The sequence below is a fragment of the Apostichopus japonicus genome, chromosome 13 (genome assembly GCF_037975245.1).
Source record: "Apostichopus japonicus isolate 1M-3 chromosome 13, ASM3797524v1, whole genome shotgun sequence".
NCBI classification, from domain to species: Eukaryota; Metazoa; Echinodermata; class Holothuroidea; order Aspidochirotida; family Stichopodidae; genus Apostichopus; species Apostichopus japonicus.
In genome coordinates, this window is record NC_092573.1 from 25,197,832 (window position 1) to 25,218,187 (window position 20,356).

General features: G+C 37.4%; 2 protein-coding genes across 2 annotated transcripts in view; one reads left to right on the top strand and one right to left on the bottom strand.

The window, feature by feature from the left end:
* LOC139978861 (uncharacterized) overlaps positions 1–15,827 on the bottom strand; it is a 49,160-nt gene extending 33,333 nt beyond the window's left edge. Inside the window, exons 1-13 of the mRNA XM_071989393.1 lie at positions 15,640–15,827; positions 14,461–14,626; positions 13,993–14,088; positions 11,872–11,953; positions 9,914–10,043; positions 8,893–9,064; positions 8,057–8,258; positions 7,218–7,391; positions 6,416–6,518; positions 5,735–5,825; positions 5,146–5,269; positions 3,163–3,292; positions 2,609–2,732 (exon numbers count right to left, since the gene is read on the bottom strand). Coding sequence (XP_071845494.1) covers positions 2,609–2,732; positions 3,163–3,292; positions 5,146–5,269; positions 5,735–5,825; positions 6,416–6,518; positions 7,218–7,391; positions 8,057–8,258; positions 8,893–9,064; positions 9,914–10,043; positions 11,872–11,953; positions 13,993–14,088; positions 14,461–14,597 — 1,565 coding nt within the window. The 5' untranslated portion in view covers positions 14,598–14,626; positions 15,640–15,827. The remainder of the gene's footprint in view (positions 1–2,608; positions 2,733–3,162; positions 3,293–5,145; positions 5,270–5,734; positions 5,826–6,415; positions 6,519–7,217; positions 7,392–8,056; positions 8,259–8,892; positions 9,065–9,913; positions 10,044–11,871; positions 11,954–13,992; positions 14,089–14,460; positions 14,627–15,639) is intronic.
* A 3,039-nt stretch (positions 15,828–18,866) lies between these two features.
* LOC139979042 (succinate dehydrogenase assembly factor 4, mitochondrial-like) lies at positions 18,867–20,233 on the top strand. Its single transcript, XM_071989679.1, has 2 exons — positions 18,867–18,948; positions 19,962–20,233. The coding sequence occupies exons 1-2, from the start codon at positions 18,867–18,869 to the stop codon at positions 20,231–20,233; spliced, it is 354 nt and encodes a 117-aa protein (XP_071845780.1).
* The last annotated feature ends 123 nt before the right edge of the window (positions 20,234–20,356 follow it).

Consider the following 20,356-nt stretch of genomic DNA (forward strand, 5'->3'; position numbering starts at 1 on the left):
TACTGTCTTTAATCATTTTTTAAAGATAACAACAAGGCTCCTTATTTATTTTTTATTGGAGGTGGGGGGGGACTATAAATTTCCATAAATCTGTAAATTCACTGGTCGACTTCATTTTTCTTTAGTTTCTTGATTTGAAGGAAGGTAAATCTGTCAGGGAATTCCAGAATAGAATCCCAGTGGATTGAACCTGGGACATTCAGCATACAATAAATCAAACCTATGCAACCATTTAAGATGTTTAGTTTAGTTACAATGAAGGCTTTCCTTCAGGGGTTTACTGATCCAAAGCAGGACTTCTCGAATCACTGCAGGGGGTGTCTGAAACCATTTCAGAATTCTACAAATATGCCAGATTGACATCTCTATCCCTGGCTCAGGTGGGCAATTATCATTTCTGATCTCTCATCGCAACACACCTGGATACTGATAGGTATGTGAGATAATGCACGACTTCCTCTGGTGGGAGGTAAACGTGACTAAACACACCTACTATAGATTCGGTTTTATAGAAAAATGAAAATTATTTTAATAATGTGGATCAGTCTGGTTGTGCCTTTGCGAAGAAGGACAGTTTCACAAACATGTTTCTAAAAATAGGCGAACATTCTCTTGCACGTGTCCATTGTCAAATTAGTCGTTCCAAAATCTAAAGATACGTGGTTAATTGCAATTCACAAGGTGTTTTTTGACTTTTGCGAAGCATCCACATTTTATTTTTGTTTTCTAACTGAAGGGAGGCTAAGCTCTCTTTGGGGTCATAACATTTAGAGTAAAAGTAGCCCATATGACAATATTAAACACCAGAGTCACAGAGATGTCAGCTGAAAGTAATTAAGGTTCTTCTTCTTGTGTCTTCGTGAAGAACATTACATCCTATTGGCCAATTACACAAACAGCAGACTACCCAAATACTCATTACATTTCAAGTTCAATCTGGTTAACCAGGTTGAACTCATAATTTACCCTGGTACCCAAAAGAATGCCAAACATTTTCTTCAAGTTTCTTTCAGCATTGAAAGGAGGACATACATCGCACAAAGCGTTTACTATGTCCTTAACAGAAAAGCTCCAACATGAGAAAAAACCTCAAGCCACTTGGCTTTGGGATTCCTTGCCATATAATTTGCTCCGAATTTCACAAATTTGACTTACGTAGAGCAAGTGAGTTAAATTTGTCCAAAACTTAAGTGAGAACCAGAAAAGATCACAGATTCCCAGCTCTTATTTGTATTACTATCTTGTGAGCATCAACCATTTCATACACTGGTAAGGATTTTACAGTATAGAATTTTTATTCTAATTGTTCAATATTCAGGAAGAACAGTTTTCCTAGGTGAATATAGACACATAGATTTATGAGCAAATTTTCTTTATCTTTTGTTTTTAACAATTTTGAGGTATCAAATCAGCTCTGCCACCAACCACCCCTTTAAATTGTTATTAATGAATGAGTGTTACATGACATTGTATATTCATTGTGAATATTTTCAAACTTAACTGCCAAAGCCAAGTCATCTACTATAAATCACAGAGCAAAGGGCCAATATTGAGATGACCTGTTGATCCCTTGAGCCAATTTTGAGGCCAAGAACCCCTGTTGAGTCCTTCAAGCTCAGCTGTAAAAACTGATAAGGGCCATTTGAGTGTGTTTAAAGCATCCACTATGTGAAGCAGATTTTATTTCCTGGATGATTATAAATGCATCGTTGAAGATCACTTGAGATCTATTTTATACTCGGCCAGTTCAATAAACTGAACTGAAATTAACCAAACTATACTCACCAAAGAAATCATAGCAATGTAGAACTCAATACTGATTAATTGTACCTTTTATTTTGGAGTTAACATGTTTGCAAGGATTGCATCCGTTGACACATTTTAACTTCATGTGACCTTTGACCTCCACCACTTTCAATAGGGTTCTTGTACTCACCAAGCTAGATCTACACACCAAGTATGAAGTTCAACAACTTTTTTGAGATATTGTGTTTAAAAAGTATTCAGACTTTTGACCTCTGTTGACCCCAACTGAATATTGAACTTCACGGAAATGAATAGGGTTCTTGTACTCGACACATACCAAGTACAGAGTTCATCCGCCCCAAACTTTTTGAGTTACGGTGTTCACAAGCAAGTGTCACATACACACACGCAAACAGGCATGTTTTAGCATTGAGACTGAGGACCCCATTGTTTACCTTTGTTCAAATCCACGTACCCCGAACCTTAACAATACCCCTGAACAATAGAATTTGTCGGACGACTTGGAAATTTGTTTGATATGACGTCTGAGGACTTGGAATTCCTTTGTTCAAGTCCTCAGTCAGAATACAAGACAAGTGCACACACACCATCACCATCGCATATATTACTCCTGTCTCGGGCTAGGAATCAGAAATAAATATTCACTCCCTGATTTAATGTTTATCACTGATGATTCACATTTCCAAACAAATGTCTTTGACAGCTTCCATTTTAATTGTCACATGAAACACGTGGACAAAGGTAAACATTCTTCTTGCTGTAGTTCCTATATATATATATATATATATATATATATATATATATATATACATCAGCAATACAACAAGTTACAATAACCTACCTTTTTGATGGTATTCTGACCTCACGTAGGGTGCTGGTAGGGGTACCCTGGGCTAAGCCTGCTTTCTTTAGAGCTGTTTCCATGACAGATTCTCTAAGCTTGGTCATAACCTCAGGAGTTCCAACTGAATACCACAAACGAGAAATGAAACATGAACATTACACTGTTTATGACACTTTCCTCTTGTTTCTAGGTATTGATAAGAAAGATACACACTTCATCAAAATTCTCTCCTTAGAAAGTTAGTATCTTTCACTATTTCAAACACTACCCTTCAAATATCTTCAAAACCAAGTGTACTGAAAGTTTGCTTTGATATATTTAGTTTATTTTCGCAATTTACATTGGAGTATGAAAGATTTATGATTGGACATTAAACAGAACATGAACAAACTAACAACATCGGGAATTAACAAACTTACCGGCAAAACTACAAAGATCCTTCCACTTTGCAGACGTAACAAATAAATACACAATATCTCTTGACTTTTAACTGGTTTTAAAACTGAATGGATTCATTTCAAACTATACGAGAAGAAACAAAGATGGTTTACCATTTTCTGGAGACTTTGTAAAGAGGGAAGATGCTTTTCGTAATGGAGTGGCTCCGGCCTTGGATGAGGCTGCAGGTTCAAATGACACGGGTGGAGTTGGCGGCAGTAACCCCACCCCTTTTCCTAAAAACTAGAGAGAGAAGAAATTAGCCACTTTCCATCACTATTTACAAAAGAAAAACTCTAGTATGTGTAGGACAGAAGATGCATTTCTACAATTTATTTATTGATAGCAAATAATTGACTGGATCTCACATTTTTAAATTTAATCATTTTCTTTTGTCTTAAAATCTTTTCAGACATGCATAATGGGTAACTACAGACTAATCAGTCACTGGTCCCACTTTTTGTTATTAACAATATGCACAACATGTGCTTGTCACATATACACATTATAACACAGTTCTTTACCTTCATCGTTTGTTCTGTAGATTTTGCATTATAACGTTGAAGACATATTTTTCCCAGAGTACTATTTTCTTCCTCTGGAAGGTACTCAGTATAATCTAGCCTTGCAATGTTCCACTTCAGTTTGGTCTTTATATTCTCTCATCTAAATCAACATTCTGATAAGTGACAGGAATGAATCACTTAGGTTCAATGTTTCTTCAAAGTACCAGCAGACTAAACCTAAACATCAACCACTTGTTATCTCACCACACCCTTAGGGAGGATGTGATATTGTAGTTCCTTTGAAACAGTTGCCATGGTAATGTTATTTTTTCCTGAGTAGCTATGAGTAGTTGGAGGGGTTACCACGGTGGGGTACCCCAGGGTGACCATAAGTCCATGACTGAGGGAGGGGTCAAAACCTGTCCTTGTGTTTGTGTGCATGTCCAATTTTTGTGTCAAAAATTTTTCCTAAATGGCTGGGCCGATTTACTTCAAACTTGGTGGAAAGGTACCGGAAGTTGGGTAAATCTCTGTCTCGCAGGACCCCAGAACCAAAGGGCAAATTTAGTGATTTTTTTCGTGTTTTTTTTTTGCTCAAACTCCAAGGGGCAAAATTGAATTGACATGGAAACTTCACAAGTATAATGGAAATGTCAAGTAGTACTTTCCTCTGATTGCCAGATTGCGTAGCTAATAATAAATTTGTTCATTTGAAATCAGTGTTTGCCAACGATGAGATATGCAACTCTGTGGATTGCCCTTTTGTTGTTTTTTTATTTTTTTATGAAACTTTGTTGATGAGCTTAATAATAACACAACCCCTGAAAATATTCATATTTAACAAAGATGACATATATAACAAGAACCCTTGAGTCATTACTGTAGAACTTCGCTGTACTGAGTCCAGCTGTAAGTGTTCACTGTGTAGTGTACTTGCTATATCAGAATTGTGTTCAGTGCATATGCATTACATTATGATTACGTTAATAGTCTGCACTGACTGTTTATTGACAATTTTGGCGAAAAAGTACATTGTCATGATTGTGTGATTATTAACTACACAATGGTACCAGAAAGAGTGTAGTGTTAGAGTCTGGTATGTTCTTAATTATAATGATATGCATCATGGTTTGTGAACTGCGTTGTGGTCAAGCGGTTAAGGTAGTGGACTTGTGATCTAAGGTTTGCAGGTTCAAGTCCTGACCAGATCATTAACGTTGTGTCCGTGAACAAGGCACTTTACCTCCATTGCCTCTCTTCAGCCAGGTGTATAAATGGGGACTTGCAAGGTAACTATAGTTGTGTGGGCCGGTGTTGTGGCTGCACCCTATGGGGAGTCCCCGAGGGGAAACGTGGATGTGGTGTACTGTGGTGCCCCAGGAGAGATTGATTGAATTGTGCACACTTTGTGTGGGTGTGACAAGCTACCAATGACCAGGGGTTAAGTTGTAAACTTGTGTGGGGAGGCCTTAGCCTCAAACAAGAGGTGTAAACCAGCAACTTTTTAATGGGGCTTTTAATTGAAATATTTTCTTACCCCTGCCCAGATGTGATACCTCTGGCTAAAACCATTTTTCGTATGTGACTTACATGATGTGGGGATGCTTTAACCATCCTGTCTCTAGTTGGTAACTCCACCCCATCCTCGTTATACTTGAGAAGCTGAGAGACTGATTTCTGAAGATCTGGTAGAACTTCTTCAGCCAGTGAATTCCTTCATGGAGATAAAACAAAGATAGTGTTCAGTCTTTGCAGATTGGAGTGCAGCATCTTGGACCAAATATACATCGTCAGATTAATGCACCAGTGCAATTTTGATGGGGAGGAGAGGAAGGGGGTGATGGGGAGGAGAGGAAGGGGGGTTGGGGGGGCAGTGATTTACAGCCTCAGGTATAGCATAGCTGAAACACTCATATATACATATATAATATAGATGGTTATTCTGTGAGGAGGAATCTAAAATGAGCAATCTGTAAATCATAATACACAAAATATATCACATAATATATCACATAAATAATACATATAATATATCATAATACAAATAATAATCATAACACTCAAGTGTGTCGGCTTGTACAATTCCAGAAGGTTAAGCATATAGCTGGATGCTTCAACAGAAGGCGTCAATTAATTTGACAAAGTGTCATTTCAAGTGGTTTTATTTTTAAGTTTTTACCTCAGAGCCCTAGCATTGGCAAGATGGGAATTCTGCGTGTGGACCTGAGTTACCACTGATGGCATCCTCTCCTCAAAATCAGGCACGGGAGCTACAAGAAAAGAAATCAAAACAGTTGGTGGAGATAAAAAAATAACAAAGAATGGAATAAATCACAGACAAATACAATGTAACAAATATTGCCAGAAAATATAGAAGAGATATATTGTTTTATCTAAATATGGAGTCATTGATGTCCTCCTCTTAAGGTTGATCTACACCTTTATGGACTCTCACACTTCAGATCATGTTCAAAATTAATCCATCACGACGTAGGATACCAACCAAGCATGAGGAAACAAAATGGCTACAGCACATAGAATGTCACTCCAAACTATATGCTTGAATGGAGTCAAAACCAGCATTTCTTCTGGTATATGCAAAAGTCAGTCACTCTATTTACTCTTTTGTTAAACTCTGTGAATTTTAATATTTTCAGTTTTATATAACTTAAGTGAGTAACTAGAATCAGGACTGATTACAACCCAAGTTTTTCAGTCAAAATGTTTGTAAAAGAGACAGGAATTCAGACGATTACAAATTTGCAGTCTTGAGAAATCTTCCTGAGAAGGGGAAAAAAAAACTATTATCAAAACACTGGGATTTGCAAACTCATTAAGTAAATCAAAGAAGAAAAGATACCTTCGTTAAGTTTCTCCAGATATAGTCGAAGAGATAAATTCCATAATTTGATCAGGGAGACTAAGTCCAGTTTCCCTCCATCATAAACGTTGTTTATTCTCCTCTGAGGGAAGATCAAAATACATTCGGGAACAGTTTCAAGAACTATAAAAGAAAATATCACTCACCAAGATGCAAAGTGACTGAGTTTCAGGACTGGACATATGAATGCCAATGGACGTGTGATAACAGTTAGATGGTCTGAAGTTCTGAACCTTATCTTTCAACTAAAAAATTCATATTTGTAAAATGAAAAATAGGTTATCGCACTAAGTGCATGAATATGTTCAAGAAGTAAGATCCTATGATACTGCCTGAGAACTCAAATGGAACAAGTCTCTTGACCAGCCAGAAACTAGTCAAAATAACAATCTCATACTGTAGCTAATAGAAAATATCTCTGACTTGTATATAATGAAAATACACCTGGCTGGCTAATATATTATACATAATACACACACATTTCCATCCATTCCACATATACACATACACTTATTTCAAAGCTCCTAGAAACATGTAATGACCCTTTCTTTGCAGAAATGTACAAAAACAGATATAAATATAAACTATTTTTTCGACTATTTTGAATATCAGAGAGTGAGCTTGAATATAAAAGAATGTGAGATGTGTACAGGGCCATCACTTTTTGAGTTTTATTTGTTAGACTATATAAACACTATTTAATGTAACTGGAGTCTACACCAGGGTCATTACAGCTAGGCCAATGCTTTCCTTTGGTAACATACATTGAGGGCGCACGTACCCTTTGTATCTCTTGTTCACATTCCCTAAGAAGTATTTCCGGTACTTGAACGGGAAGGTCCCCTGCATCCAGGCGGTCCTTCTTGCTCCTCTCTGAGGTAACGGAATCGACCACGGCCCGCTCATCTGCTTGCTCTTGGCAACAGACCTTCACAGACTGCCATAGATCTCGCACCTAAGAAACGGTAATGTAAGAAACAGTAATGAGTAACAGACATCGAAAAAATAAAAGAATTGTATATACCTCTAACATTAATTCCTGTTACATCAGATTTATGTCAGGAAGTGTCTCATGTTCACCAGTTAATCATGTGATACTCGTGGCAGGAGATACTCTACTTATATTTTCATTGTATGTCTACTTGTGTTATAATAGTGTTAGGGAGTATAGTACTTCTAATCATGTTCTCTGGGTTAGAGGTAAAGGAATAATATGTTAACCATTTAATCAGGTGATAACAGTGCCTTGGTGTAAACAGACATTCAATAAGTCTACCATTACATCACTATATTATCTCAGTGTTTACAAGTAGTAAAGGATTACATATGTCATGTTGCACCGGTAGGGGGAGTAACATAGTGTACACATTAACACCACCCCACTCCACCAATGATAAATTTGCCAACATTTTCAACAAAATACAAATATCATTATCACTGGAAGCAATTTGGTCCAAAGCACGTCCACTCCAAATGCTGGTATCTCAGAAAGGATATATAGTATAAACTGAATGCATATTGCACCGGCATGCTCCTCTTTCATCAAGTAAAATATACTATTTCATGTGGACTATCCAGTATATAAGAAGAACAAATTTCTGAATGATTCAATGACCACACCTTTTGTATCCTCTGAGCTCGCTTCACAGCTAGTACATCCCATTCCCCATCGGTCATTCCCGACGAACGTACTCTTAGTCCGACTCCAGGGCTTACGACGGAGGATCCTGCGTTCGTGATCATCTTAGACTCCTCTTCCTTTATTGAGTGTTCAAGCTCTCTGATTCTCTTACAGAGAGATCTGTGCGCCTTAACAAGGTCACTGAAGATAAAAAGAAAAAGAAACAGGGAAATTATTATTGGTCTACTTGCAACTAAAAGAAATGTCATCTTTTCATTTGCAGAACATAGCAACAACAAAAAAACATATTAATAATAAACCTTTTCTTCTTTTTACACATTTCTGCAAAGAGGTCATTACAAATTTGCAGGGACAACAGGAGCATTGTCATTTAGTGAATTGTGTATATATAGAATAAACGTACATGTGTGTACTAAGCATAGAAACACCTGTATGCGGTTGTTACTAGCATCAATTACCATCAAGTTGGTAGGTTCGCTCTCATGAAAGTTCATGAGCGCATGTAAAATGTACAATAAAATTTAAGGTAAACTGAAGGGATGTAAATAAGAAAAAAATTCGACCAGAAATTCCTGTAAACAGCTTTCTTAGCTGTAGGAGTGACACAAATATCCAGACAGTACTGTAGAAAACACTTAAAGAGGAGGAGAGGCAGTCTTAATATCTGTCATAAACTGTAAACAGTTAACTCATTTGCAAAATTATAACTGCTTCCCAGATATTAATTGCTTCCACCTTTAAGATATCTTCAAACAGTAAACATTTCATCTGTGATATTGTTTTTGTTAATTATTGACTGACGATGTCAACTTACTTTGCATATTCTTTCCATTGCCTCTGGAGATGGACCGTTTCCTGTGTGACGTTCAGGAACTTCTTCCTCGGAGTGACTGTGGAGGCTTGGATGGTCTGCGCCATCACAGGGGCATACTGCCTAGTATTAGCTGTCATGGTGCAGTGGTGAAGCAGATCTCTGCTCTTGACACCTGTCAGAGAAATTATTATGGTTACCATGCAGGAACGACAACTGACATGGAAAACATGTTTTTCTTTTTTTTGGGCTTCGCAAGTGCAGGTATCTGAGTTCATCGAGGGAGTGATAATTATTCTTAAAAACAAAACATTCCAAAGGACCCCCAAGAAAAACCTTGATATTCTTTCTAGAGGGAAATTCTACGCAGGAATGTCCTCAGACAACCTGGAATTTAAAGTGTTTCGAATCATAACCTTGGTTGTTAAAGAAGCCCGATGTAACAGGGTTTGACTATAAAATTCTATTACTACAAATGAACTGCTTGTTGTTTGGTCAACTCATTTGAGAGCTTTAACCCAACTGCTCTATGCATCTGAAAAAAACTGAACTAAAACGTCAGAGTGAAACTTGATACTGACAAAGAAGAATTGACCTCCAGCCGTGATCTTAAATGGAACATTGCTTACTTGTATAGTACATATATATATATATATATATATATATATATATATATATATATATATAATTATATTTTTCAACTCATTAATTATATTTTCCAACTCATTATATTTTCAATTATATATATATATATAATTATATATACATATATGGTAAAAGCAATGTGAACCTTAAAAGGATATAGATTGGTATTTTTTAGTCACTCATTAACCAAACACACATAATAGTTAAACATATTGCGACAGCTTCAGGGTATTAACCAATGGCTTCATGAAGGCCAAACAGTAAAAGATTGTCTCTCCATTACCACAGGTTTATGATGTAATCCAGTGAAGTTAATTACACTGTAAGCCATATGAAAAGATACATAGAAACACAGCTTGACCAAATGCAGCAAACTCACCATGATCATTCTTACAAGTTTTCACCATCACGAAACTAGTGAAGTAAAACAGCAAAGTGTAAAACTTGTCGCCACCGGGAGACATGAAGAGAGACGGAACAATCCGAGGCAGGTTAGCATCTTCATCCTCCTGTGAAGTCATTATTGCAAAACGTAAATGATTAGAGAACTGCAGTCATTATTCTGCTTAAAACATTATAAAATAAGATATTAAAGTTTAATGCCAATGAATTCTTACAGAGGATAAACATTGCTGTGATATGAACATTATCAAAATTATTCAATTTTCAATAGATCCTTCCTTGTATTTCTCTGAGACAGTTCTAATATTGGACCTCATATTCCAGCCACTAGGGGCTCTCGGACCAACTGTATTCACTGGACTTAACCTGCTCAACTGCCAAGCTAACCAGCAAAGGCATTTACAGGTCATCCTATTTGTGGGATTATTGTTATAATGCATAATAATCATACAAGTACACTGTTCAGAGCTCACAAACTTGACTCATGCCATTCGTTTCTTGTTTTCTACAGCTGCACATAAGTATATTACATTGCCCATGTCTTTGTGTAGTACACCCTCACCCAACTATATTGCATTGCCAATGCCTTTGTTGAGTACACCCTCACCCAACTATATTGCATTGCCCATGTCTTTGTGTAGTACACCCTCACCTAACTATATTGCATTGCCCATGTCTTTGTGTAGTACACCCTCACCTAACTATATTACATTGCCCTCTGTCTGTGTGGTGTACACCCTCACCTAACTATATTGCATTGCCCATGTCTTTGTGTAGTACACCCTCACCTAACTATATTGCATTGCCCTCTGTCTGTGTGGTGTACACCCTCACCTAACTATATTGCATTGCCCATGTCTTTGTGTAGTACACCCTCACCTAATTATATTGCATTGCCCATGTCTTTGTGGAGTACACCCTCACCTAACTATATTGCATTGCCCTCTGTCTGTGTGGTGTACACCCTCACCTAACTATATTGCATTGCCCATGTCTTTGTGGTGTACACCCTCACCTAACTATATTGCATTGCCCTCTGTCTGTGTGGTGTACACCCTCACCTAACTATATTGCATTGCCCATGTCTTTGTGGAGTACACCCTCACCTAACTATATTGCATTGCCCTCTGTCTGTGTGGTGTACACCCTCACCTAACTATATTGCATTGCCCTCTGTCTGTGTGGTGTACACCCTCACCTAACTATATTGCATTGCCCATGTCTTTGTGGAGTACACCCTCACCTAACTATATTGCATTGCCCTCTGTCTGTGTGGTGTACACCCTCACCTAACTATATTGCATTGCCCATGTCTTTGTGGAGTACACCAACACCTAACTATATTACATTGCCCTCTGTCTGTGTGGTGTACACCCTCACCTAACTATATTGCATTGCCCATGTCTTTGTGATGAACAGAAAGAGTTGACTTATGTTATTTAATATCATTTCTGAACTGATGTCATGTATTAACTTAAAAAAATGTAACATAAAAAAAAATGGGGGTGGGGGAAGGTGGAGGCAAATTAACCTGATGTGACTATCAATTAGCTGTTATAGTCAATCCCTAACCCTGTTTTTGTTATGAATTCCATAACTTCAAATTGCATAAACTAAAATTATGTTTTGGCTACTGAAAGATCTAGCAAGGCAAACACAGTGGTACACATTGCAAGAAAATATCATTTGTAAAAGAGTGATTGCATCTACATTAGGTTATGACAACACAGATCACTTGCATTTTCGAGGTAAGACTGCAACTGGTCTCTCACAAATACTACACCACACACACATAAGATGTAACAACTACAAAGAATTCTAAACCATCAAGTGATATGGCAATCTCTTTAAAACGTTTTCCCAGACAAAGAAGCAAACATGCAGTCCCAATGGAATAAGCTTTAACATTTATAGTGATATCCACTGATAGGTTACCTTTGATATTTCTGTTAGCCAATTACTAATAGTTTTTCTAAATGTTTGTTCCTGCTTCTTATCAAGGATAGGCCAGCAATGTCTGCAAAAGAAATATCATAAAATTGATGAGAAATGAGAATATCATCCACTGACATTAGCACTGGATAGCTAGATAACTAGAAATCTTAAGAGTGTAAGTCTTCTTGAGCTCTCAAAGAGGGAAACAAGTAAAATGACCTAATAATATAACAAGCCTCAAATACTATTAATTCAACAGAATTACAAGTTTATATGCTGTTTTCAAGTGTCCAATATTCACTCTAACCATGTTTTATTATACATTGTTTTGGATATAGTAGGGGTTTCCCTAGTAACTGATGCATAAACAGTAGTAACAATAATTAAATTATGTTTTGGAGAATTACATTATTACCTTTTCTTGAGATCTTACAGGTCAAGAGTAAACCCTGTCAATCCCGATGTCGTGGGTGGGCGTACTTGAATCAGTTGCAGAACAGTGTAATTAGTAAGATTATGAAATTACACAAATGAATATTATTTGTTGATTCTACTGCATGTTATTCATTTACACAGATTCCACATTTTACTATTGATCTGCTCAGAGGCTCACCAGATGTCAATTAACAGACTGACTGCTGACTGTCCACTATCTTAGAAATGGTTTATATTGAACCTATACCTATGGGAAATAGCAAACAGTGAGTATGGAAACAGCAAACTGTGAGTATGGGGAACAGCAAACAGTGAGTATGAGAACATCAAACTGTGAGTATGGTAAACAGCAAACAGTGAGCATGGGAAACAGCAAACAATGAGTATGGGGAACAGCAAACAGTGAGCATGGGAAACAGAAAACAGTGAGCATGGGAAACAGCAAACAGTGAGTATGGGGAACAGTGAGTATGGGAAACAGCAAACAGTGAGCATGGGAAACAGCAAACAATGAGTATGGGGAACAGCAAACAGTGAGTATGGGAAACAGCAAACAGTGAGCATGGGAAACAGCAAACAATGAGTATGGGAAACAGCTTACAGTGAGTATGGGAAACAGCAAACAGTGAGCATGGGAAACAGCAAACAGTGAGTATGGGGAACAGCAAACTGTGAGTATGGGAAACAGCAAACAATGAGTATGGGGAACAGCAAACAGTGAGTATGGGGAACAGCAAACAGTGAGTATGGGAAACAGCAAACAATGAGTATGGGAAACAGCTTACAGTGAGTATGGGAAACAGCAAACAGTGAGCATGGGAAACAGCAAACAGTGAGTATGGGGAACAGCAAACAGTGAGTATGGGAAACAGCAAACAATGAGTATGGGAAACAGCAAACAGTGAGCATGGGAAACAGCAAACAATGAGTATGGGGAACAGCAAACAGTGAGTATGGGGAACAGAAAACAGTGAGTATGGGAAACAGCAAACAATGAGTATGGGAAACAGCTTACAGTGAGTATGGGAAACAGCAAACAGTGAGCATGGGAAACAGCAAACAGTGAGTATGGGGAACAGCAAACAGTGAGCATGGGAAACAGCAAACAGTGAGTATGGGAAACAATGAGTATGGGAAACAGCAAACAGTGAGCATGGGAAACAGCAAACAATGAGTATGGGGAACAGCAAACAGTATGAGAAACAGAAAACAGTGAGCATGGGAAACAGCAAACAGTGAGTATGGGGAACAGTGAGTATGGGAAACAATGAGTATGGGAAACAGCAAACAGTGAGCATGGGAAACAGCAAACAATGAGTATGGGGAACAGCAAACAGTGAGCATGGGGAACAGCAAACATGGGAAACAGCAAACAGTGAGTATGGGGAACAGCAAACAGTGAGTATGGGAAACAGCTTACAGTGAGTATGGGAAACAGCAAACAGTGAGCATGGGAAACAGCAAACAGTGAGCATGGGAAACAGCAAACTGTGAGTATGGGAAACAGCAAACAGTGAGTAAGAGAAACAGCTAACATGGAGTAGTAATGTTTTAAAACTGAACATGATTGGTCAAGAGGTAGGTAAACTGTACATAACTAATAGCACGTTGTTGTAACACACAAAGTGTAATGATTCCATAGAAGTTGTATTTCATCCCTAATTTTTTTTTTTTCTAGTGTCTCACCTGAATCTCTCTCGGGATAGAGCAGGGTTCAACCTCTCAAAGAGAAACTGCATAACTACTTCAAAGCCTCTTTTGTTGGGCAGACTGAACATATCTCTGAAACAAAAACAGACATAATGTACAGCTGAGAAAATAACACCTCTCAAAAAAGCAAGAAAGTACATAATGAGGTTTCCAATGTTTATGTAAAATAGTTTACCTATTTATAATATAAATGATTTTACAAATACATTCTAACACAAAATAAATCCAACTACACTTACACATATTTTGTCAAGTATATGTATTTACCAAACCCCTCTGAAACAAGCCATAGTGTTTTAAAGAGTTCTAGAATGTTTGCCCTCAGCAGACATTGCTCCAACCTCAGGGTTATAATACCTGTACACAGATTCAGATGACTAAATATCAGTATTTTGAAAATGTTACTAACAAGTTTCAAATTAGGACTTTTCATCAAACACCTACCTTGTGAATGGAATATTGTATTTATCTTCCATCTCCCTAGGAACAAATCCAAGCAACAAGAGTGATGTGTAAACTATTTCCCTCGTATCCAGAGGTTTGGATGAAATGTCATCCTTTGTCTTGTTCAACCTATCCATCCTTTATGTACTTGGAAGGGCAAGGACACCTGTAAAATGACAAATATGACTACTGTGATTTGATGTTACAGGCCTAGGCTACACTTCAAACAATTTCAACCTCTCATGATCAACTTCATCCCAACGATGAAAATAAGTAAACTAATGGTAATTCTGTGAGATACTAGACCTAGTCTTTCACTTTAGCAAAACACTCTTCCAATGGGTCACACATGCATGAACTGGTGTGGAAGTTTGGGCCAAATGTGCTGGATTCAGAAATTACACACAACTCTGTAACTTGCGTTTAAAAAAAAATTCTATACATTTGACTTCCTTTCCCATTGTACACAATTGGCGATAAAACAAATAAATGTATTAAATTTGCACATAAAGAACTTAGACCTAGGACACCTAACCTGATATTACTTCAGCATTTAAAGTCTCAAAAGTGAATTGATTCAACCTCAACGTGGTGATTCATTGTGCCTATAATAAAACAGAAGAAAGCAACAAATAGGGGGCATTGGAGGGGTGGGGGCTGGGGTAATGTGAGTTGGTTTAGTAGGGTTAGTTCATCCAACCAGTCCTTGTTGGACTGGCCAGAGGAACTAAATTGCTTTGGTAATGAGAGGGATTGGGAAGACTGTACAATGGGAATCAGGGACTAAATTCGTTTTGCAATTTTGACTTCTAAATCGGGGCAAAGTAAAGATCGTCCACGTCAGATTGTCTAAGATGACCAAATTTCTGTTCAGACAACCAACATCCCTTCAAAAGCTTTGATGGTTATCCAGTGGACAACTAGTTGCTCACATCAGGTTTAAGGCCTTAATTTGGCTAGCTTTGGTTAATATTATAATAACATGGACTAGCCTAAGTTAGGCCTACTACAGTATACATGTAGTAGTACTATGTAGTAGTATATTATCGGAGTTTCATATAGCCTATCCTCTACTAGGCTCTAGTCTAAATTTAACAGTCTCCTAAACTACCATCAGTGTTACGTTGATGAAATATTATTTATTGAGAATGAGATGCTCTAGCCCGAGTTTATTATTACCTTTCTTTGATGTTTGAAGGAACGTTAACAGCCGCATGAAATATTTTTGTTTGAGAGTTATTCTTAAGCTACGAATGTACTCGAAACAAACAGTTAAGGATGCAAGTTCTATGGTTCGATTGTTGTGATAACGAGTTGATGTCATTTTAGAAGTTCAAGCGGCCGCCGCCATTTCTCAAACTGAACTCGAAATAATTGGTGACTAAAGTTACGGCCGAAAATATGCTAAAATAATGTGCACTTATATGCCAATATGGAAAGGTTCAGGAGCGGGAGAAGACTTCAGAGTTGATTAGTTTTTGCTGGACTGGTTGCAAAAGTTTAGGTTAAAAAGACAGTTTTACAAGTAGTTAAGAATAATCAATGAACTAATTAATGAGCTAAGTAGTATCTGACATGTTAAATGAAGAAGGTGATCAGGTTAAGCTAGCTTAAGTTATTATGATGTTATCAGATATCGCACCAAAATGTTCACACCTTGACACTAACTGTAAAGTCAATGAAGCTGCACGAAATGAGTTTACAAGCATATCGAATGATTCTTATAATTTTAGTAGCCATCCCTTTCCTTCTAAGCTAACTTCTCGTGCAATATCACAAAGTACAATTTAAGAAATCCTGCAATTAGACATTGTTTTAGAAATATTTTTATAAAACTTTCATTTCTATATAAAGAGCTGCTCTATCTTTTCCCCATTTTGTGGTATTATATAAAGCCTCTGATATATAAGCTTTCCATATTTTCACCCTTTATTTGTTTGATGTTTTGTAACAAATACTTTCTTTTTTAACTAAATATGACCTAACTTTCTTTAAAAAAAAATTTTTTTTTTTTATATCCTTTCTTACTCCTTTACTCCTAAGTAAGTTGTTATAAATTGCTTGAAATAAACTTTAAATAAACTGAAACAGATTAGCCTACTAGTTCTAAATCTTATTCGAGTGTAAGGCTTTGCTACATGTAGGTACAAAGAGGTTTTCAGCCTTCCATCCTCTTAAATCGTTTTTAGTGTACGAATGTTTCATGTACAACTACCGTAGTAAATATTTCAATCATGAAGATCATGCAACACCTATCCATGAAGCAACTCCCATTTATTTACCTGGCACTCAAGGCTTCCTGTCCCGGACGCGAAATTATTTTTCCCACTTCGACGCGGCCACATGGGCGTGGCTTATGAAATACGTCAGAGGCCGGCAAGTTTGTGACTTCGACTTCGAGCTCTTACGTATATAGCTCTTTAATTATATACTCAGCTAATATACTCAGGCCCAATATACTCAGGCCTAAGACATGACTTCATGAGATCCATGATGATGTTCGACTGCTTCTCCCAGTCAATCGGGTCTTATGGAGCTCTTGAGGTAAATTCCATCACAAAATCAAACTGTGTTTGTTTATTAGATGTGTTATGAACCTCCCGTGTCAGGAAAAGTTTGGAAAAGAACCTCCCGTGACAGCAGGGTCTGGAAAAGTTATAAATGAACCTCCCGTGGTATTGATTATTACACTTCATATTACACCAGGTAGGCCCACTGACCTTTCAATGCTAAAAACCTACAAAGATACATGTATTGTATTGTGCCCCATATTGTTTTATCCATCATTCTAAATTATTTGTTCATTTATAAATGAACCCACTTTTAAACTGCAGTAAGGAGCCTACGTGCTTTCATCATTAGTTTACGTACGCTACTGGGTATTGTTACGGACTTGAAATATTCTACCCATTTTATTAAACAGTTGTCACTTGCGTCTGTATTAACTATAACCAGGGAGCTGTTACTGTTAGAGTAGCAGCTCCCTGCTATAACTATGACTAAATAGCAATGTCCCTCTGTACTATGCTATTTATTATACTGGTACGTGTACTAGAATCCCTGACATGTAACTTAATTGAGAACTTTCAGCACCCAAACAAACACCCGAGAGATATCACTGCATAGTCTGTGACGTAGACCAATAAGCCGTAACAACGACCGATAGTCCACGCCCATTATGCTAATATGGCCGCGTCGAAGTGGGAAAAATAATTTCGCGTCCCGGACTCATCAATACTGTGACAGCAATCAAATAAGACCATTTAACATTAAATTCCTTTTTTTCTTGTGTTCAAGTGTGTATTGGGTTTTTTTTAGTTGAGACTACATACTTCCGTTGTATATACTTTGTCTTTTCCTGTGTAGCCTATATAACTTTCAACTTGACAAACTGCATGAATTCATAGACATAACGAAGAAGTGGACATAATTGTCATACCACATTCGCAATATTGTTTCCCCTCAGCATGTATAGGGAGCTACGGCCACCACCAGGATGCTCTAGCATATGCTTTTATATCTAAGTTCTATTACCCTGCAGTGTGTAAAACATTTAATAAAGCAGAACTTAAAGAGCAACTTAAAGTCCTATTTCTTCCATACAGAGTGATTTAAAACAAAATCTTCTTTACCTTTGGGGGGGGGGGGGGGGTTGGGGGAGGAGTTTAAATTTCTAAAAGATGAGATCTCTTAATGAAGAATGTGTAGATGCAACTTATCTGGGAGACATTTTTTGGCAAAATTATTCGTTACTACATAAGTGCGTAACCCACTAACCGATGGTGGCGCTCCGCTTAGATAGTGTCTAGAGTTCCTTTATAGAGAACTCTAGTGTCCAGAGCCGTATATAGTGTCATTATAGTGTCTGATAGTGTCATATAATGGTCCCCTTTTGGGAATTCCCTCCTCCACTAAAAATTTAGCCTAGCTGGTAAATACGAACATAAAGCAACACTATGTAGCATTTGCTGATGTTTCTCGATGTTCCTCAACTTCCCCCTAATGATTTTACCCCGGCCACAGCCCTGCATTCAATCATTATTTAGGAATACACATATAATTTTTTATGGGGATAAATTGTACTTCCACGAAAACCTATGAACTAGCCAATGATTATCTATATCTGGTTCACATCTGGTTACGTTATATCCGGAAATTTGATTCTATCTATTTAACAATGGTATAAGTAAATGCGGAGGTGTCAAATAAGGGAGAATTACCTCAGTACCTTCCTTGATACAGTAACACTTATTCATATACTTTTAACTAGCTGAATTTGTCATAATGATTTGATGAGTTTGTTCTTTTACGTAGGTTATTGTAAATATGTTGTTTTTTTTAAAGTCATAATGGACTCGTCCGCTTTCGTGACCGAAGTTTTCACAACGTAGGTTTCCATAAACAAAATGGCAGCTCCCATTGGAACTACACTTTGTCAACTCCGCGGCATAATATGCCGTGGAATGACTCGCAAGTATCGATACGCGTGTAAGTTCAAAATTTTACCTATCTATTGCACTGTCGGGAAGTATCTTTCTTCCAATTTTTATTTCGAAAAATTGTAAATAAGGTTCCAAGAACGGTGAAATCACTTGTACTAGATACGCAACGTAGTAACTTGTACTTTGCGTAATGAGGGAAACTGGAAGGCTGGATACGTAACACTTACAAGTAGCCTAACACGGCTCACGGGGTAGATTCAACAATGAGCAATCCTAGACCTAGTTAAGCCAAACGACGATCAAATTACTGTAAAACTGTCAATCGGGTAGACCCAAGCCTGTCCTCAACATGTAACAAAATTATTATTTATTTAACTCACAAGTGGCAGCCACGAGCTGAAGCTACTTGCCCAAGCTTAAATTAGAGAACACAAAGACATATATATTTTAAAGGGTCTAGGAACTAGCGATCATGATATAGTAGCTTTTGATGTTGTTTGCAAGGTCTTAAAGTCAGTAAGCAAGGAAAAGGCCCATGATTTCGAGATCAGATACAGTGGCAATTGAAACTTAACTAAAGGATACAGATTGGATTAATATGTTTAGAGACATGTGTGTTTCTCAGTCTTGGATCTGTTAAGCTGATAAGTTTAAGGTTATTATGGAAAATCATGTTCTCTGGAAGAATCGTCGTTGTTAAAGCAGTATGCCTTCATGGATGAATAAGAAAGTTATATGTGCAATTAGGCAAAAAGGTAGAATGTTTTGTGATGATAAAAGAGAGGCATTGCTTTTTATCATATTCTGTAACTTTAATCACATCTGATGTGGACAAGGGCAAATCTGTAAACTAGTGCTAAATGATGGCCAAATGCCTTAAATATTCATTGGAGGAGTTGTGAGATGTCTCTACTAGTAGCCTATTATTGGTTTATTGAGATGTTTAGATCCCTCTATATCTTCTTGCAGCTAGCCAATGCAACATGGAAGTAGCCAGGCCAGTGTACTCAAGTTTCACGTGTCAAGTGATTTTTTATCTTCTGTTCTTCTCTTTTGAAGGTACATTACCTTTGAATACCTTACCTCAATTGTCTAGGCAAGCATTTTCCACAAATAACAGTAACACTACAGAGAAAGTTCCTTTAAAGAAGCCTTATACACCTGTTGGAAAACACGATGAACCGTTAAGACATAAAGATGCTGAGAAGGAACCTCTCGCTCCATTCCCTGATGACATCAATCCTAAAACCGGAGAGAAAGGAGGACCACGTGGACCAGAGCCCACAAGATATGGAGATTGGGAGAGAAAGGGAAGATGTATTGACTTCTGACAAAAGCTATGACTTTATGGACAGTTGTTGAGATTCATATTTAATGTTTGAGGAAAACATATCTGGTATCTAGCTCTATTGTGTCCAATTATAACGGTAAAAGAGGACAGATATTGCTGTAAA

Excerpts from the sequence above, each read along its gene's own strand:
- LOC139979042 (XM_071989679.1), top strand. The coding sequence starts at position 18,867 with ATGGCAGCTCCCATTGGAACTACACTTTGTCAACTCCGCGGCATAATA. Across the intron at positions 18,949-19,961 it reads TCGCAAGTATCGATACGCGT|GTACATTACCTTTGAATACC; the intron begins GTAAGTTCAAAA and ends TCTCTTTTGAAG.